This window comes from Phoca vitulina, unplaced genomic scaffold, assembly GCF_004348235.1.
Source record: "Phoca vitulina isolate PV1807 unplaced genomic scaffold, GSC_HSeal_1.0 scaffold31, whole genome shotgun sequence".
NCBI lineage: Eukaryota > Metazoa > Chordata > Mammalia > Carnivora > Phocidae > Phoca > Phoca vitulina.
Genome location: NW_022589734.1, coordinates 1,133,602 through 1,153,502, shown reverse-complemented (window position 1 = coordinate 1,153,502; position 19,901 = coordinate 1,133,602). Strand labels below are relative to the sequence as shown.

General features: G+C 36.4%; 1 protein-coding gene across 4 annotated transcripts in view; it reads left to right on the top strand.

Annotated features, from left to right (window-relative positions):
- The window catches only part of EXOC2 (exocyst complex component 2), a 260,110-nt gene that overhangs the window by 140,121 nt on the left and 100,088 nt on the right, over window positions 1–19,901 (top strand). For all 4 annotated transcript variants that reach the window (XM_032424947.1, XM_032424944.1, XM_032424945.1 and 1 more), the window contains 5 exons: window positions 3,231–3,311; window positions 3,773–3,832; window positions 4,750–4,811; window positions 14,537–14,603; window positions 19,058–19,174. In XM_032424947.1, coding sequence (XP_032280838.1) covers window positions 3,231–3,311; window positions 3,773–3,832; window positions 4,750–4,811; window positions 14,537–14,603; window positions 19,058–19,174 — 387 coding nt within the window. The remainder of the gene's footprint in view (window positions 1–3,230; window positions 3,312–3,772; window positions 3,833–4,749; window positions 4,812–14,536; window positions 14,604–19,057; window positions 19,175–19,901) is intronic.

Here is a 19,901-nt window from a genome sequence, read left to right as displayed (position 1 = left end):
TTTTATACTGATTACATGTTGAAATAATATTTTGTCATATTGCATTGCATGAATTATATTAAAATTAATTTTTTTCTTTTAATTTTCTTAATGTGTTTACTAGAAACTCTAAAATTATATATGTGACTTATGTTTGTGGCTCACATTATACTTCTTTTCGACAGTGCTGTTGTAGAGGAAAATGTGCTACACTGGGTTTAGAATCATAATCTGGTTTAATCCTTAGTTCTGTCACGTTAATAGTCATGCAATCTTTTTTTTTTTTTTTTTAGTTTATTTATTTGATCTCTACACCTAACAGGGGCTTGAACTCGCAACCCTGAGATCAAGAGTTGCATGCTCTTCTGACTGAGCAAGCCAGGCAACCCAATAGCCATGCACTCTTAAAGAAGCCACTTTACCTCTTTGGGTCTCAGTTAGTGCTTTTATGATAGCAGCCGCCTCTGGGTCCCAGTGAGTGTTACATGATAGCTGCCACATCTGGGTCCCAGTGTGTGCTTAAGTGGTAGCTGTCATATCTCAGTTTGGTTGTTTGATTATAGTAGTTAAACCTCTTTGAAAATATTTTGAAATGGTCACTATAAACTTGTTTGTAGTCAATTTAAAGTTTAACTATAATATTAAGAAACTATAACCATAGAATAATTTCATGTTTGTCACACATTCAAGCTAGAATAAACTTTGTAGATGAATGACCCACAGAAAGTTACACTTCTGGTGTCAGCCATTGTATCTTCTAGCCGGATGTTGGTAAAGAAATATGCTAAAATAATAGTGTTGATAAAGCTGAGCATGTTTTAAGCTATTCAGCATGGACCTCACTTCAGAAAAAAAGGTGAAATCAGTGTGTAGAGTAAAAGTTGAAGATCCAGCTTTGAGTATTTTAACCTGACATCTGTAAAATTCTTAAGACTTTGAACAATGACTTAAATTGTCTCAAATTCTATTACATACTACTAATTTATATTTTCTTAACATTTCCATAGTACCAATCACATTTTTTGGAATAGGAATACATTTTATTCTTTCCCTGAAATTTTTAATTTTTTAAAATTTTCAATTCTGGGAGAACTTTCTTCTTTCATAAGAACTGGAATGATTTGTGATAACTCCTATAGTCAGCTAAATTGGGTGGTTCACTGACAATATGCAGAGATAGTACTGTTTCTTTTTAGAAAAAAGAAATAAATGTTTACACTATCATTTACTCCCAGTTTAACTGAAACTCCTAGAGTTCTCTGGTATTCCCCATCCATTTATTGTATTAATATAGATATGAAAAGAAATTAAGAAAATCTAGTTCAGATATTAATGCAAGAAATCTAAGTAACTACATAGGAACATCAACATTTAATTGCCCACAATTGAATTTTGGATTTAATTATCACTATTATTATTTTAATATCTTAGATTTTCTTAACTTTTGAGGCAGGTAGGTTGGAGGGATAAGGTCAGGTATCTAACAAACATTTTGACTCTTGAAATACTTCCGTGCAGTTGGTATTTCATACTATATGCTTTTATTTTTATTTATTTTTTGGGTACTTAGAAGTTTTTTTTTATGGTGCCCTCTTGTGGCTTCAAAGTGCAGTATTAGAGTGACATTAAGGTTGAAGCAGTATTTTAGCTTTCATTAAGTCTGGGTTCCTTTTTGTAAAAAAAAATAATCTTCTTTGTATACAGGTATCCCTTCTCTTCAGTTTTTCCCCCCAATCTCTTTTAAAAATTGAAGCATGTAATAACGAGAGGTTCTGACTCCAGATTTTTGCACAGACCTTTTTTAGTTGAACTATGAGCCTTACGTAGCCTTATGCCCCTGAGTGAAACCCAGAACCTTAACGTCATCTTGTACTGCCAACCTCTCGCTTAGTGGTTGTGATGCACTGCTGTTCTTGTGCTTCCACAACCCCTTCGGCCTCTGCCCACCCTGGCCTGTGCACATGTCGTCCTGCCTCCTTGAGCTCACCACCCCCTTCCCTTATCCTTTAAGGCACTGACTCCTCTTGCCCTGCAAGTGTCAGCTTAAATGTTTTCACAGTCTGAGGGGGGTCTTCTTTGTCCTAGTTGGAGCACATTCCCCTCCATCATCATCATTTTTCTCTGAGTTCCCATTTGTTCTTTTCATGGCACTTACTCTAGTTTTTTTTTCTTTTTTCTTTTTTTTTTCTAGTTTGCAATTGACTTATTTTATTTCTAGTTATTTTTTTTGTTTTTGGTTTTTTGGTTTTTGTTTTGTAAAAAAGTAACAGTTTTGTTGACTGTGACTTTTATGGTTGTGTCTTCTACCCTAGAGTATACACTTAAAGAGAACTCTGTCTGTCTGAATCCTATATCCCCGTCACCTAGAGTATGCCTGGCACAAAGTGAAACCTTAAATACAATAGGAGCTAAGATGTTATGATTCATTCAGATTTATCTTGAATGCCATTTGTTGGATATATCTTCAAGTTTTATTTTCTGACTTAATGTATATAAAAAATAACTGTAATGACTTTTGAATTAAAGATCATGGACCTTCTATGAATAATTATTAGTAACACTAAATTTTGAACAGTACCAGACATGTAGAAGATCTAGGAGATTGAGCTCAGAATATATCCTGGAAGTAGTGTGTAATATGAACTTGTGGGGCACCTGTTTTTTAAAAAATTTTCCTATGGGCCTTATCTTTAAACTGCTTAAAAATAATATTTTCTTGGGCACCTGGGTGGCTCAGTCGGTTAAGCGTCTGACTCCTGATTTTGGCTCAGGTCATGATCTCATGGTATCGAGATGGAGCCTCACATCGGGCTCCCTGCTGAGTGTGGAGTCTGCTTAAGATTCTCTCCCTCTGCCCCTCCCCCCCTCTCATGCTTGAGCGTGCTTTCTCTCTCTCTCTCTCTCAAAATAATAAAATATAAACTTGCTATATCTGTTCTTTATCAGGTCATTTGGTTCTCCGAAGGGTAGAATTTTGAAGAAAAATTTTAGTTATATCTGATTTCTATTCTAGTTGATGTAGATATATTTTAGAATCTCAAGACTGACCCATTTTTAAATATCAAGTGCAAAACATGCCAAATGTAAATCTTGGTGACTAGGAGATTATCTTTCAAATTGTTGGCATCTGGTTTTCCTTTCAATAAATCTGTAAAATTGAGAGTTGGGGGCCATAATTTGCTTCTGTTAAATGTCTTAATAACCCATGCTTATTTTTGAATTTTAAGATAATGCATTTTTTTTTCTGTCAGCCATGTCAGTTTGAACAGTGCATTGTACATTCTCTGCAATCACTTAAAGGAGTTCTAGAGTGCAAGCCTGGAGAAGCCAGTGTAAGTTTTCTGTTCTGTAAATTCAACTTCTATTTCAAACTTTCCCAGGAACCTATGGGAATCACAGTTGTAAATGAGTCATTTCAGCACAAGAGAGCTTTTCCCTCAGCTGCTTGTTTTATTTCGTTTAACTGCATAGGCTGTCAATTTCTTGGTTCCATGATAGGCTGATGGAAGTTAAAATGTGAACGTAAGTGTTGTAGGTAGAGTAATTGGAGTCATCGACATTTGTATACAGAGAGAATGACTGACCTGAATGTTGTCAGGCAGCTCCATGCCAGTGTATTCTCAGGCCCAGAACACTGTCTGGAGGGCAGCTCTTTATTCCTGTCCTTTTAGAGTAACATTACCCACAATAGAAGCAGTTTCCCATGTGTGAATTTTTTTATATCGAGCTTCATAAACACAAAGTTTTGTTTTCTTATCGAAGTCCAAAAACTTATCAAAATTCTTCTTTATAGGTCTTTCAACAACCTAAAACACAGGAGGAGGTTTGTCAACTAAGCATCAATATCATGCAGGTAATATGTAAAAGCACTGATGCCCTGAAACCTGAAATAAAGCAAATTATAGTAAACTCCCTCCTATTAATACTATATGTACAACATTCTTTTTTCATCTTGTCTGAGTCCGTAATAGTTTATGGCTAGTAAGGTAACAGAGTTCCAGGTAAGATTAATTCCAGCTTGTTCTAGCAGTACCCCCTTATATTATACTTCCCTTTTTTTGTGTTTTCTTCCTACGTTACATATATTTCTGTCACAGCACAAATTCAATGACATGATAGTTGTTTACATTGTATCTAGAACATGAAGTTCTTTGGGACTAGTGTTTTGTGAGAACATAACAAAGCTGAGATGTGATTGAGTGGATGAAAGGAAGGGAAAGGTCTTTTTCCTAAAATATATTCAGGAATTTACAGTTGGATCAAAATATAGGTGCTTTTAATCTTTTATCATTTATGTTATATACATTGGCATATAAATTCCCAATGCATACATATAGTATATATATGGAATATATATTCTGTCACTTCTGGGAGATATACATACATACACACATACATACATACATATCACTTATAGTATATATAAGTATATATTTGTATATATTAGTATATATTTGTTTTTTTATTTACATAGGATTATTGGGGCACCTGGGTGGGTCACTTGGTTAAGCATCTGACTCTTGATTTCAGCTCAGGTCATGATCTCAGGGTTGTGAGATCGAGCCCTGCGTCAGGCTCCCGTGCTGGGCATGGAGCCTGCTTAAGATTCTCTCCCTCTGCCCCTCCCCCCTCCACTTGTGAGTGTACATGCACACACTCTCTTTAAAAAAAGGAGTTTATTTACAGAAAAAATATTTACATTATTTTTAATGTTCAACTAGATTAGTATCTAAGAATTCATGTTATTGAAACTTCTTATTTTTGACTTAGATTTTTATATACTGTCTGGAACAGTTGAGCACTAAGCCTGATGCAGATGTAGATACTACACAGTAAGTAAACTGAAACTAATCTCACTGATGTATTAAAAATACAGACTAATGTTTTATATGTAGTCTTATATCCTAAGACAATAAGAGAGATAGTGTATATTAAAATTATATTTTTATATATTTGACCTATATTTTTGTATAATTTCTTTATCTTCTGAACTCATCTTACCATTCCTAGAGACATGTTGAGCAAACTGAACACCTGATTAGCTTACTAATTACTGAAAGCAACAAGTTTTATAAATAATAAGAATGAAAATTAAAATATATAATTCCTAGTTGATAATCTTTAGAATTCTGATGTTACAGAGAATTACCAATACTCTTGTTAAAGACTAATTTTTCTAGTAGAATTAAGTCTGGGTCAGGCTTAGTTATTTGAGCTCCAGAGGATACATGTTGATTCTTAATATTTACAAATTCTGGTAATAATTCTTTTATAATATTGTTCTATAGGATCTTTTAGTAATGTAATTTATCTGAATGATATTGAATGATATTTGGCATGTGTGACTTCTGTGCTAAGGTTAATGCTCTGACACAGAAAATAGTGAAATAAATGCCTCTTAAGTCTATAATTGGTAATTTGAGAGGTTTTACATGTTTGTGATTTTCTTGGTATTGGTTTTTGCCTTTCAGTATATACTACTACTACCTCTTTGAGACTTAGTAAATATTGAACTATAGTTTTCCTGTGATTCGATTTTATACGTTTAACACAATCCACCAGGAATTTGTATTGTTAATCCATTTGCTGATATTGTTGATTAAATGTCTTTCCTTCCATATTGTTTTAATTTCTGTTTCAGACACCATTGAATTCTAATATATAGTGCTATGTGTTTCTGAACTTTTCTTTTTTTAAAATTTAATTTCATTTTATTTCCAACTCCACATACAGTGTTATATTAGTTTAAGGTGTACAATATAGTGATTTGACAGTTGTATACATCACTCATACTCATCACAAGTGCTCTCCTTAATCCCCATTACCTATTTTACCCATCCCCCACTCCCTCCCCTTTGCTAACCATCAGTTCTCTAAAATTAAGAGTCTGTTTCTTGGTTTGTTTCTCTCTCTCTCTTTTTCCCTTTGTCCATTCGTTTTGTTTCTTAAATTCCACATATGAGTGAAATCATATGGTATTTGTCTTTCTCTGACCGACTTATTTCACTTAGCATAATACTCTTTAGCTTTAGTCATGTCATTGCAAATGGCAAGATTTCATTCTTTTTTTGGCTGAGTAATAATCCATTATATATGTTTTATATGTAATCTTATATCTTATACCACATCTTCTTTATCCAGTCATCAGTCGATGGACACTTGGGCTCTTTCCATAATTTGAGTATTGTTGAAAATGTGCTATGAACATCACGATGCATGTATCCCTTTGAATAAGTATTTTTGTATCCTTTGTGGAAAGACCTTAGTAGTGCAGTTGCTGCATCATAGAGTAGTTCTATTTTTAACTTTTTTCTTTTTTTTTTGCATTGTTGGTCTTTATATCTTTTTTTTAAATTTTTTTAAATTTTATTATGTTATGTTAATCACCAAACATTACATTATTAGTTTTTGATGTAGTGTTCCATGATTCATTGTTTGTGTATAACACCCAGTGCTCCATTCAGTACATCCACTCTTTAATACCCATCACCAGGCTAACCCATCCCCCCACCTCCCTCCCCTCTAGAACCCTCAGTTTGTTTTTCAGAGTCCATAGTCTCTCATGGTTTGTCTCCCCTCCGATTTCCCCCCCTTCATTATTCCCTTCCTGCTATCTTATTCTTTTTTTTAAAAAAACATACAATGTGTTATTTGCAGGTCTGTGATTCAACAGTCTTAACACATTTCACAGCGCTCACCATAGCACATACCCTCCCCAATGACTATCACCCAGCCACCCCATCCCTCCCACCCCCCACCACTCCAGCAACCCTCAGTTTGTTTCCTGAGATTAAGAATTCCTCATATGAGTGAGATCATATGATACATGTCTTTCTCTGATTGACTTGTTTCGCTCAGCATAATACCCTCCAGTTCCATCGACGTAGTTGCAAATGGCAAGATTTCATTCCTTTTGATGTCTGCATAATATTCCATTATATATATATATACCACATCTTCTTTATCCATTCATCTGTCGATGGACATCTTGACTCTTTCAGTAGTTTGGCTATTGTGGACATTGCTGCTATAAACATCGGGGTGCACGTACCCCTTCAGATCCCTACATTTGTATCTTTGGGGTAAATACCCAGTAGTGCAATTGCTAGGTCGTAGGGTAGCTCTATTTTCAACTTTTTGAGGAACCTCCATACTGTTTTCCAGAGTGGCTGCGCCAGCTTGCATTCCCACCAACAGTGTAGGAGGGTTCCCCTTTCTCCACATTCCTGCCAACATCTGTCGTTTCCTGACTTGTTAATTTTCGCCGTTCTGACTGGTGTGAGGTGGTATCTCACTGAGGTTTTGATTTGGATTTCCCTGATGCCGAGTGATGTTGAGCACATTTTCATGTGTCTGCTGGCCATTTGGATGTCTTCTTTGGAAAAAAATCTCTTCATGTCTTCTGCCATTTCTTGATTGGATCATTTGTTCTTTGGGTGTTGAGTTTGATAAGTTCTTTATGCATTTTGGATACTAGCCCTTTATTTGATATCTCATTTGCAAATATCTTTTCCCATTCTCTCGGTTGTCTTTTGGTTTTGTTGACTGTTTCCTTTGCTGTGCAAAAGCTTTTTATCTTGATAAAGTCCCAGTAGTTCATTTTTGCCCTAGCTTCCCTTGCCTTTGGTGATGTTTCTAGAAAGAAGTTGCTGCGGCTAAGGTCAAAGAGGTTGCTGCCTGTGTTCTCCTTTAGGATTTTGATGGACTCCTGTCTCACATTGAGGTCTTTGAAACCATTTGGAGTCTATTTTTGTGTGTGGTGTAAGGAAATGGTCCAGTTTCATTCTTCTACATGTGGCTGTCCAATTTTCCCAACACCATTTGTTGAAGAGACTGTTTTCCATTGGACATTCTTTCCTGCTTTGTCCAAGATGAGTTGACCATAGAGTTGAGGGTCCATTTCTGGGCTCTCTATTCTGTTCCATTGATCTATGTGTCTGTTTTTGTGCCAGTACCAAACTGTCTTGATGATGACAGCTTTGTAATAGAGCTGGAAGTCCGGAATTGTGATGCCACCAGCTTTAATTTTCTTTTTCAACGTTCCTCTGGCTATTCAGGGTCTTTTCTGTTTCCATTCAAATTTTAGGATTATTTGTTCCATTTCTTCGAAAAAAGTTGATGGTCTTTTGATGGGGATTGCATTGAATGTGTAGATTGCTCTAGGTAGCATTGACATCTTCACAATATTAGTTCTTCCAATCCATGAGCATGGAACGTTTTTCCATTTCTTTGTGTCTTCCTCAATTTCTTTCATGAGTATTTTGTAGTTTTCTGAGTACAGATTCTTTGCCTCTTTGGTTAGATTTATTCCTAGGTATCTTATGGTTTTGGGTGCAGTTGTAAATGGGATCGATTCCTTAATTTCTCTTTCTTCTGTCTTGTTGTTGGTGTATAGGAATGCCACTGATTTCTGTGCATTGATTTTATATCCTGCCACTTTACTGAATTCCTGTATGAGTTCTAGCAGTTTTGGGGTGGAGTCTTTTGGGTTTTCCACATAAAGTATCATATCATCTGCAAAGAGTGAGAGTTTGACTTCTTCTTTGCCTATTTGGATGCCTTTTATTTCTTTTTATTGTCTGATTGCTGTGGCTAGGACTTCTAATACTATGTGGAATAGCAGTGGTGATAGTGGACATCCCTGCCGTGTTCCTGACCTTAGGGGGAAAGCTCTCAATTTTTCCCCATTGAGAATGATATTCGCTGTGGGTTTTTCATAGATGGCTTTTATGATATTGAGGTATGTGCCCTCTATCCCTATACTCTGAAGAGTTTTGATCAAGAAAGGATGCTGTACTTTGTCAAATGCTTTTCCTGCATCTATTGAGAGGATCATATGGTTCTTGTTCTTTCTTTTATTAATGTATTGTATCACATTGATTGATTTGTGGATGTTGAACCAACCTTGCAGCCCAGGGATAAATCCCACTTGGTCGTGGTGAATAATCCTTTTAATGTACGGTTGGATCCTGTTGGCTAGTATTTTGGTGAGAATTTTTGCATCCATGTTCATCAAGGTTATTGGTCTGTAATTCTTTTTGATGGGGTCTTTGGTTTGGGGATCAAGGTAATGGTGGCCTCATAAAACGAGTTTGGGAGTTTTCCTTCCATGTCTATTTTTTGACAGTTTCAGAAGGGTAGGTGTTAATTCTTCTTGAAATGTTTGGTAGAATTCCCCTGGGAAGCCATCTGACCCTGGGCTTTTGTTTGTTGGGAGATTTTTGATGACTGCTTCAATTTCCTTAGTGGTTATAGGTCTGTTCAGGTTTTCTATTTCTTCCTGGTTCGGTTTTGGTAGTTGATACATCTCTAGGAATGCATCCATTTTTTCCAGATTATCTAATTTGCTGGCATAGAGTTGCTCATAATATGGTCTTAGAATTGTTTGTATTTCTTTGGTGTTGGTTGTGATCTCTCCTCTTTTGTTCATGATTTTATTTATTTGGGTCATTTCTCTTTTCTTTTTGATAAGTCTGGCCAGGGTTTATCAGTCTTGTTAATTCTTTGAAAGAAACAGCTCCTAGTTTCGTTGATCAGTTCTACTGTTCTTTTGGTTTCTGTTTCATTAATTTCTACTCTGATTTTTCTTATTTCTCTTCTCCTGCTGGGTTTAGGCTTTATTTGCTGTGCTTTCTCCAGCTCCTTTAGGTGGAGGGTTAGGTTGTGTATTTGAGACCTTTCTTGTTTCTTGAGAAAGGCTTGTATTGCTATATACTTTCCTCTTAGGACTGCCTTTGCTGCATCCCAAAGATTTTGAATAGTTGTGTTTTCATTTTCATTGGTTTCCATGAATTTTTTAAATTCTTCTTTAATTTCCTGGTTGACCCATTCATTCTTTAGTAGGATGCTCTTTAGCCTCCATGTACTTGAGTTCTTTCCGACTTTCCTCTTGTGATTGAGTTCTAGTTTCAAAACATTGTGGTCTGAAAATAGGCAGGGGATGATCCCAATCTTTTGGTACCGGTTGAGACCTGATTTGTGACTTAGGATGTGATCTATTTTGGAGAATGTTCCATGGGCACTAGAGAAGAATGTGTATTCTGTTGCTTTAGGATGGAATGTTCTGAATATATCTGTGAAGTCCATTTGGTCCAGTGTGTCATTTAAAGTCTTTATTTCCTTGTTGATCTTTTGCTTAGATGATCTGTCCATTTCAGTGAGGGGGGTGTTAAAGTCCCCTACTATTATTGTATTGTTGTCGATGTGTTTCTTTGCTTTTGTTATTAATTGGCTTATATAATTGGCTGCTCCCATGTTAGGGGCATAGATATTTACAATTGTTAGATCTTCTTGTTGGATAGACCCTTTAAGTAGGATATAGTGTCCTTTCTCATCTCTTATTATAGTCTTTGGTTTAAAATCTAATTTGTCTGATATAAGGATTGCCACCCCAGCTTTCTTTTGGTGTCCGTTAGCATGGTAAATTGTTTTCCACCCCATCACTTTCAATCTGGGGGTGCCTTTGGGTGTAAAATGAGTCTCTTGCAGACAGCATATTGATGGGTCTTGTTTTTTAATCCAATCTGATAGCCTGTGCCTTTTGATTGGGGCATTTAGCCCATTTACATTCAGGGTAACTATTGAAAGACATGAATTTAGTGCCATCGTATTGCCTGTTACTGTATATTGTCTGTGTTCCTTTCCGGTCTATGTTACTTTTAGGCTCTCTCTTTGTTTAGAGGACCCCTTTCAATATTTCCTGTAGGGTTGGTTTCGTGTTTGCAAATTCCTTTAGTTTTTGTTTGTCCTGGAAGCTTTTTATCTCTCCTTCTATTTTCAATGACAGCCTAGCTGGATATAGTATTCTTGGCTGCATATTTTTCTCATTTAGTGCTCTGAATATATCCTGCCAGTCCTTTCTGGCCTGCCAGGTCTCTGTGGATAGGTCTGTTGCCAATCTAATGTTTCTACCATTGTAGGTTACAGACCTCTTGTCCCGAGCTGCTTTCAGGATTTTCTCTTTGTCTCTGAGACTTGTAAGTTTTACTATTAGATGTCAGGGTGTTGAACTATTTTTGATTTTGAGGGGCTTCTCTGTGCCTCCTGGATTTTGATGCCTGTTTCCTTTCCCAAATTAGGGAAGTTCTCTGCTATAATTTGTTCCAGTATAGTTTCTGCCCCTCTCTCTCTTTCTTCTTCTTATGGGATCCCAATTATTCTAATATTGTTTCGTCTCATGGTATCACTTATCTCTCGAATTCTGCCCTTGTGACCCAGTAGTTGTTTATCTCTCTTTTTCTCAGCTTCTTTATTTTCCATCATTTGGTCTTCGATATCACTAATTCTCTCTTCTGCCTCATTTATCCTAGCAGTTAGAGCCTCCATTTTTGATTGCACCTCATTAATGGCCTTTTTGATTTTGACTTGGTTAGGTTTTAGTTCTTTTATTTCTCCAGAACGGGGTTTCTCTAATATCTTCCATGCTTTTTTCAAGCCCAGCTAGTATCTTTAAAATTGTCATTCTGAACTCTAGTTCCGACATCTTACTAATGTCCTTATTGATTAGGTCCCTGGCAGTCGGTACTGCCTCTTGTTTTTTTTTGTGGTGATTTTTTCCATCTTGTCATTTTGTCCAGAGGAGAATAGATGAATGAGAGAACAAAATGCTAACAGGGTAACAATGACCCCAGAAAAATATACACTAAACAACTCAGAAGAGACCTTCCAGGAAGTGGTTGCTTTTCTGTTCAGAGAGTTGCCACTATTCTTTTCTTCGATCTCCTGTTGAGTTCGTAGGTGTTCAGAATGGTTTGATCGGTATCTAGCTGAATTCCTGGGACCAGACGAAATTTAGGTCTCCTACTCCTCCGCCATCTTGTTCCTCCTCTCTATTTTTAACTTTTTGAGGAACCTCTATACTGTTTTTCAGACTGACTGTACCAATTTGCATTCCCAATAACAGTGCATGAGTGTTCCTTTTTCTCCACATTCTTGCCAACACTTGATGTTTCTTGTATTGTTGATTTTAGCCATTCTAACAGGTGTGAGATGGTATCTCATTGTATCTTTGATTTGCATTTCCCTCATGATGAGTGATGATGAACATCTTTTCATTTGTCTGTTGGCCATCTGGATGTCTTTTTTGGAGAAATGCCTGTTCATGTGTTCTGCTTATTTTTAAATTGGATTATTTGTTCTTTGGGTCTTGTATTTTATAAGTTCTTTATATGTTTTGGATACTAACCCTTTATTGGATATGTCATTTGTAAATATCTTCTCCCATTTCTTAGGTTGCCTTTTAGTTTTGCTGATTGTTTTCTTCGCTGTGCTGAAGCTTTTTATTTTTTTATTTTTTATTTTTTTTTAAAGATTTTATTTATTTATTTGACAGAGAGAGACACAGCGAGAGAGAGAACACAAGCAGGGGGAGTGGGAGAGGGAGAAGCAGGCTTTCCACTGAGCAGGGAGCCCAATGCGGGCCTCGATCCCAGGGCCCTGGGATCATGACCTGAGCCGAAGGCAGACACTTAACGACTGAGCCACCCAGGCGCCCCTTAAGCTTTTTATTTTGATGTAGTCCCAGGGGTTGATTTTTGGTTTTGTTTCCCTTGCATCAGGGAAGTTACCTAGAAAAAGTTGTTGTGGCCAGTGTCAAAGAGGTTACTGCCTGTGTTCTGTTCTATTATTATTATGGTTTCAGGTCTCACATTTAGGTCTTTAATCCATTTTGAATTTTTTTTGTGTGTATGGTGTAATAAAGTGATCCAGTTTCTTTCTTTTGAATGTTGCTGTCCAGTTTTCCCAACACCATTTGTTGAAGAGACTGTCCTTTTCAAATTGCATATTTTTCTTGCTTTGTCAAAGATTAAGTGACCAGGGCAGCCTGGGTGGCTCATTCGTTAAGCGTCTGCCTTCGGCTCAGGTCATGATCCTGGGGTCCTGGGATCAAGCCCCACATTGGGCTCCCTGCTCAGTGGGAAGCCTGCTTCTCCCTCTCCCACTGCCCCTGCTTGTGTTCCCTCTCTCTCTCTCTCTGTCAAATAAATAAATAAAATCTTAAAAAAAATTAAGTGACCTTTTGATAATCAGTTTATTCTTGGTTTTCTGTTCTGTTCCGTTGATCCATGTGTCCATTTTTGTGCCAGTACCATACTGTCTTGGATCACTACAGTTTTGTAATATAACTTGAAGTCTAGAATTGTGATATCCCCAGCTTTGCTTTTCAAGATTGCTTTGGCTATTTGTGGTCTTTCGTGCTTCCATACAAATTTTAGGATTGCTTGTTCTAGTTCTGTGAAAAATGCCATTGGTATTTTGATGGGGATTGCATTAAAAGTGTAGATTGCTCTGGTTGATGTAGACATTTTAATTTTTGTTCTTCCAAATCATGAGATGGAATGTCTTTCCATTTTTTGGTTTGTCTTCAATTTCTTTCATCAGTGTTTTATAGTTTTCAATAAATAGATCTTTCACCTGTTTAGTTAGGTTTATTCCTAGGTATTGTATTATTTTTGGTGCAATTGTACATGGGATTTTTTTCTTTTTTTTTTTTTTTTTTTTTAAAGATTTTATTCATTTATTTGAGAGAGAGAATGAGAGAGAGCACATGAGAGGGGGAGGGTCAGAGGGAGAAGCAGACTCCCTGCCGAGCAGGGAGCCCGATGCGGGACTCGATCCAGGGACTCCAGGATCATGACCTGAGCCGAAGGCAGTCGCTTAACCAACTGAGCCACCCAGGCGCCCGGGATTTTTTTCTTAATTTCTCTTTCTGCTCTTCATTATTGGCATGTAGAAACACAACAGATTTCTGTACATTGATTTTCTATCCTGCAACTTTACTGAATTCATTTATTCTAGTAGTTTTTTGGTGGAGTCTTTGAGGTTTTCTCTATATTTCTGGACTTTATTATTCTGTTCATTCATACACGTTTTATATCTTTTTGTGTTATTTTAATGTTCATTAGTTTGTTTTTTATTGTTCAGATTGGTATCTTTTTATTGCTTCTATTTTAAAATATTATTTGATATTTCATCTATTTAGTGTTCCATATGAATTCTAAAATCCATTGGTTAGGTTTAAGGAAAAGAATTCCTGCTAAAGTGTTTATTATCATTCTGTTATATCAATTAATCAGTAGATTATAGAATTTCCTCCCCTGCAATTTTGTATCTTTGGGCACTTGTTGGTTATTAGCTAATTTCCTAACTCAGCTCACCTGTAAGTGGTTTATTATGAAAATGAGCTTGAAAAAGCCCTCTGGAGATTCTGATAGTCAAAAACATTTCAATCAATTTGAGTCTGTACCTAAAAATTAAATTATTAGGTATTTTCCCTTTTTGTGATTTTTAAAAATTTTAATTGAGTATTGAGAAGACCCAAAGCAAATGTCATATGACCTGTGTTAATAAATAGCCTATAGTGTCTACTTTGAGCTGTTAATTGTTAAATATAAAAAAACAGAGAATTACACAGTTTTGACCAAAAGATTTTCAAGTCAAGTTTACATAAGGTTCCTTGCATTTTTTATTGAGTTGTAATAGATATACAACATTATAGTAACATTGTTTATTTTAGTGCTTTAATTGTCACTGTTCTCTTACTTGCATCTATATTTAGTCTTTCCGTTGATGTTTCTTCTCCTGATTTGTTTGGAAGTATCCATGAAGACTTCAGTTTGACTTCTGTAAGTAAGATGATAAATAGAAAGCTAAACATATTTTAAAATTATATAGTGACTTATGAATCAGTCTAAATTACTTTGACTGCTATTGTATTCCTGCTGTAGTATACTATCCTATAATTTGGAGCTATGTTTTATTTTGTGAAAATTTTAGTAAAAATACAATTTTATATGTATTCCACAACTTGAAAACTTTTTATAACTTAAGTAGTTCCATCTACTCCCTGCATTGTGCAAGTTGGTGAGCGTGAAATAGGTGCCCTAGTGGTTCCCTGGTGTTTGAAAGTTGGAGAGGAAGCAGAAGACAGGGGCCCAGCTCCTCATATTTTTCCTCTTTAACTAGAGAAGCTCTGCTTTTCTGTGTTTTATTTCTTTAAGTTCCCTAATAGCATTTCATTTGAACATAAAGTTCTGGCAAAAACAAAGCCATACCACGTTTTATATATATACACTTACATCTTTTTTTAGCATATACATGTATTTAAGGATGATTCACATGCATACTTTATTATACGTATAAATTCAGCTCTTGAAATCCAAACCCATCTGTCTTAAAAAAATAACCCTCTCTGGTTTGTCATTTGCTTGAAGGGTGTATGTGTGTGTGTACATGTGTATATGTATATATGTATGTGTATCTCTCAAGAAAGAAAGCATATGACCAAAATTTCCTGCCTCTATCATTCCCACAGGTATTATAAGTGTGAATTCCTAAATAAGGAATTTGTTATATTAGGAAATACTAAAAATTCAGTTTGGGACCAGATGTATTAAATGAGTGACATTCAAGCAGAGATATTTAGTGGGTGATTAGACATACCTGTCTGGACCCCAAGAGAGAAATCTAGATACAGATTTGTGAATCAGGAATATACAGTTGACCCTCGAGCAATGAGGGAGTTAGGGGCATTGATGCCCTGTTCAGTCGAAAATCCATGTGTAACTTTTGACTCCTCTAAAACTTTTAACTACCAATAGTCTATGGTTGAGCAAAAGCCGTACCAATAACAGGCAATTAACACATTTTATATGTTATTATTATATGCTGTATTACAATAAAGTAAGTTAGAGAAAAGAAAATGTTACCAAAATCATAAGAAAGAGAAAATACATTTACAATACTGTAGTGTATGTATCAAAAATTTGCATATAAGTGGCACAATGCATTTCAAACTTGTGTTGTTCAGGGGTAAACTGTATAAGCAATATAAGGCCTGGGAGTGGATGAGTATACTAGGAAAAATACTAGTAGAATGAGAGGAGGGCCAAATATATAAAAATAACATTGGGGGTACCCGTATTTAAGGGTTGGCCAGAAGCAGAGAGCCTCAAAGTTCCCAAAAAAGAATAATCAGAGAGAGAGAGAAGAAAATCCAGATGGAACAGTGTTCCTGAGAGAGATGGAAAAGATCATTTAAACAAAGGAGTATTTAACAGTATCACAGACTGGTAGAAGATCAGGTGGGGTCAGATGAAAACTGGAGCGTTGTGGGCTTGGCAGTTAGGTGGTCATTTGTGACTGTAGGGGAAGCTTATCAGTGGATTGCTAATGGGCTATCTATGTATACACTGGGTCAACATCAGATAGGAGCTGAGGAAGTTGATGTAGTGAGTTTAGACCATTTGCACTGTGAACATAGTAGACTAGAGAAAGACACAGGCTGGAGGAAAGAGCCTTCTAAACTGAGAAGGGCCTTATGTGCTATTGGGCCAACTGTGCTTTTTTTCTCTGTCCTTTAGAACAAGCCTGATTTCTACATGACAGTCTTTTCAGTGTTTGAAAACATTTGTTGCGTGGGCTTGGAATCTTCCTTTCTCTTAGCTAACATCCTAAATCTTTTAGGCATTTCCTAGTCGATATGGCAGTGGTTCTCCTCTTAGTCTACTCTGTCCTTTTTCAAGGGTGGAGTACAGGACTCTGATGTGGCCCTGGCAACTGGGAAGCAGCCAGAACTACACATTAGGTTACATCTCTATTGACTCACATTGAGCTTACTGTCACCCACACCCCAGGTGTTTCATACTTGCTTCTCCCAGTCATAGGACCTTATCTCTCCCATTTTATTCCATAAAATTGTTCGTTTGGTACCAAATTCAGTTCCTGTGTTTCTCTGCATTTGGATGATATCTTGTTAGATTTGACCCAGATTATTGAGATTTTCTTAGGGCCTTGTTCTGTTATTCAGCAGAGAGGCAGTTATGGTAAGATAGAGGCCCAGGTTTGGAGTCAGAAGATAACTACTTTGCTTCCTGGTCTTCTTCTTACTAACTGAATAATCTTGGGCATGTCATCGAGGGTGTCCAGTTTTCTCCTGGACAAAATTGGGGTGGTAATGCCTACATCTCAGAGAGTCTGTGAGAAATAATTGAAATAATACATAATTGGCAAGTACTGCCTTTGATAGGTTGTGCTGTTATTTTCAAACATACATATTCATCTAAGTTGCTAATAAGCTTTTAATTAATCATTTGGGTTTAAGAATTTGATTATTGTAGTGTTCAGTTATTTCCCACTTTCACTTCTTCTGATTGGTTAGATTTGGGAAGAGAAATACAGTTACCAAGAGTAAGACTTCAAATCACTCAAATTATTTTTCCATTTTGGGGGAAGAACAATGCAGATTACAGGGAGAAAAATCAAAGAGAGTTAATTAACAGGGCAAAGAAGATGCGGCAGGCTCAGGGGGTCTGTTAGACCATAAGGTTAATGTTTGGAGGAAAAGGTAATTGCGAATTGATCTTATAACTGAAAAACCACTTGAGATTTTTGCAGAGTGCAGCATGTTTAGAGTGGCTGATGACACCTTATGCTTACTTTATTTCATGTTCTTTATGAAGACCACATAATGGTAATACCAGGTATGGGGCAAGAGGGAATATACCCCATCCCCAGACTGGCCTGTGTGCCTATGCAGTGCTGTTTACTGCTTTCTTTCTGGTTCTCACTTGCCATTTATTCACAAAATGTGGAGGAGTGGTATGCATAACAGAGCCCTGTTTCCCTTGTTTTATAATTTATTTCCCATCCATAGATTAATTCAAGGCCATTCACAACCTTTCATTTGTTTGAAGGTACTTTAATAATTCCTTGCCCTTTAATTGTATTTGTTGATGACCAAAAAGGACATTGAATAGGCCGCACTGTGCCAGCAATAAAGATAATACTATTTTAAATAAAGAAATTTAGAAAGTTTTAAAATTTTTGATGGAGCTAAATGAAATTATTGGGCGATATAAGCTGTACTTGGCAACTGAGTTCAGAGTGTACCTCAAGATAGGGATCTGTTTATTTTCCTTATTTATTATATTGACTTTAACATAAGTTATATACAAAACAGTAAGCAAAATATGGCTGAAAGTTTTTCCTGGAAAGTAGTTTTGCCTTAGTGTTTAGTCAAGGGATCTTGAATCGAAGCTCTGAATTAGTCACTGTTGTTCTAGAGAATGCTCTCACACTGAGGGAGCATGCAAAGGTGTTCTTGGTGAGCCACAACAGCGGTGATAACTGCCATTCCTGGAATTTTGTTTACAAAGATAGTTCTTCTGAACTGTAAAATGATGTTTATTCATCAGCTTTGGGGTCTGGTTTTTTTTTTTTTTTTTTTTTTTTAAGATTTTATTTATTTGACAGAGAGAGACACAGCGAGAGAGGGAACACAAGCAGGGGGAGCAGGAGAGGGAGAAGCAGGCTTCCCGCCGAGCAGGGAGCCCGATGCGGGGCTCGATCCCAGGACCCTGGGATCATCACCTGAGTCGAAGGCAGACGCTTAACGACTGAGCCACCCAGGTGCCCCGGGTCTGATAATTTTAATAAGAAATTACCTTAAAATGGCTAGAACCTGGAGAACGTAGAATATGAGGCCCTAGCCCTCTTCATAACCGATACTATGGGAGAGTTCCCTAGCCTCTGTCCCATCACTCCCCATAAGAGGGGGAAACTATTCTATATAAATGCATCTGTGAAGGCCCGGTTTTGGGGAGGAGCCCATCATATGGATGGCATTATAATTCTCTTTCAAGTTATGAAAAATTTATAAATTATTTTCTATGAATTTTTGCATTTTTTGTAATTATTTTAAAATATCCATTTTTATAGCTTTTTTTGCTGCAAAAAATATTAGATAGAATAACCAGTAAAGTAAACCCCTTTCACAAGAACAACAGCTGTGAACCTACCTTACTCGTTAGCTGTTTTTCCATACAGCTATTAAATTTCGAAGGCAGCATTATTTGACTCTTTAGTGCATTACATAATAACAAGCAGTTATAGAGTATAGAATTATAGAATTATATTGTTTCTCTCTATATTATTACTGGGGAAAAAAGGGACCAAGAGAAACAAAACATTGAATACTGATATTAAACATGAAGAGATTATAATTAAATTTAATAAATGATAACTGTTACCCAGTTTGTTACTATAAATGTAATTTTCTAAACATTTGTTTTGCTTTTAGGAACAGAGACTTTTGATAGTCCTAAGTAACTGCTGCTACCTAGAACGTCACACCTTCCTAAATATAGCGGAACATTTTGAAAAGCACAACTTCCAGGGAATAGAGAAAATAACACAGGTAAATGAATTATGTTAAATGAACAAGTTGGTTGTTTTATCAATTTAGTTTCCAAACTATTTTCTTAGTATCCTCTCTTTTGCTTTTCCTGTACTTTTCTCTCCTTACCCTCCCCACACCCATATACCTTCTCCATCTTCACCCCACCTTGACTTTGAATAATTCCTGCCCTTCTTGTAACTCACCTTGAATCATTAATTTAATATTCTCTTCTTTTCTCTAGATCAAAGCTTTCTCAAGGCAAAAGCTGATTTATTCCCCACCTAAGCTGCCCAAAGTAAGGGAAGGAAATAGGAAAGAAAGGCATCAAACCCAAATCTTTAAGAATCATCTCAAATTTGGCTCCTTTTAGTTTAAACTTTTACTTTAGAGCCAACAGCAAACTCCCTGAGCCTGCAGATAAACCTCTTCCTGCTTATTCACATCTCTTCTTTCTCTCCCCCTTTCCAAATGACCAGTTGGCAGTGTTTCTCCATAAATGCAAGAAAGATATTTTACTTGGTTGACATCATGAAATTAATGGATTCACTCATAATAAATAGAATCAGCACAAATGCTATCATCTAAATCTAGTTTACTGATTCATTTACTATACAACTAAATGATTTCAAAATATTTAATGTCAATTATTAAAAAATCCTAATTCTGAGTGTGAAAAATAGTCCACCCTCTGAGAAATAAACTGAGGGTTTTAGAGGGGAGAGGGGTGGGGGGATGGGTTAGCCCA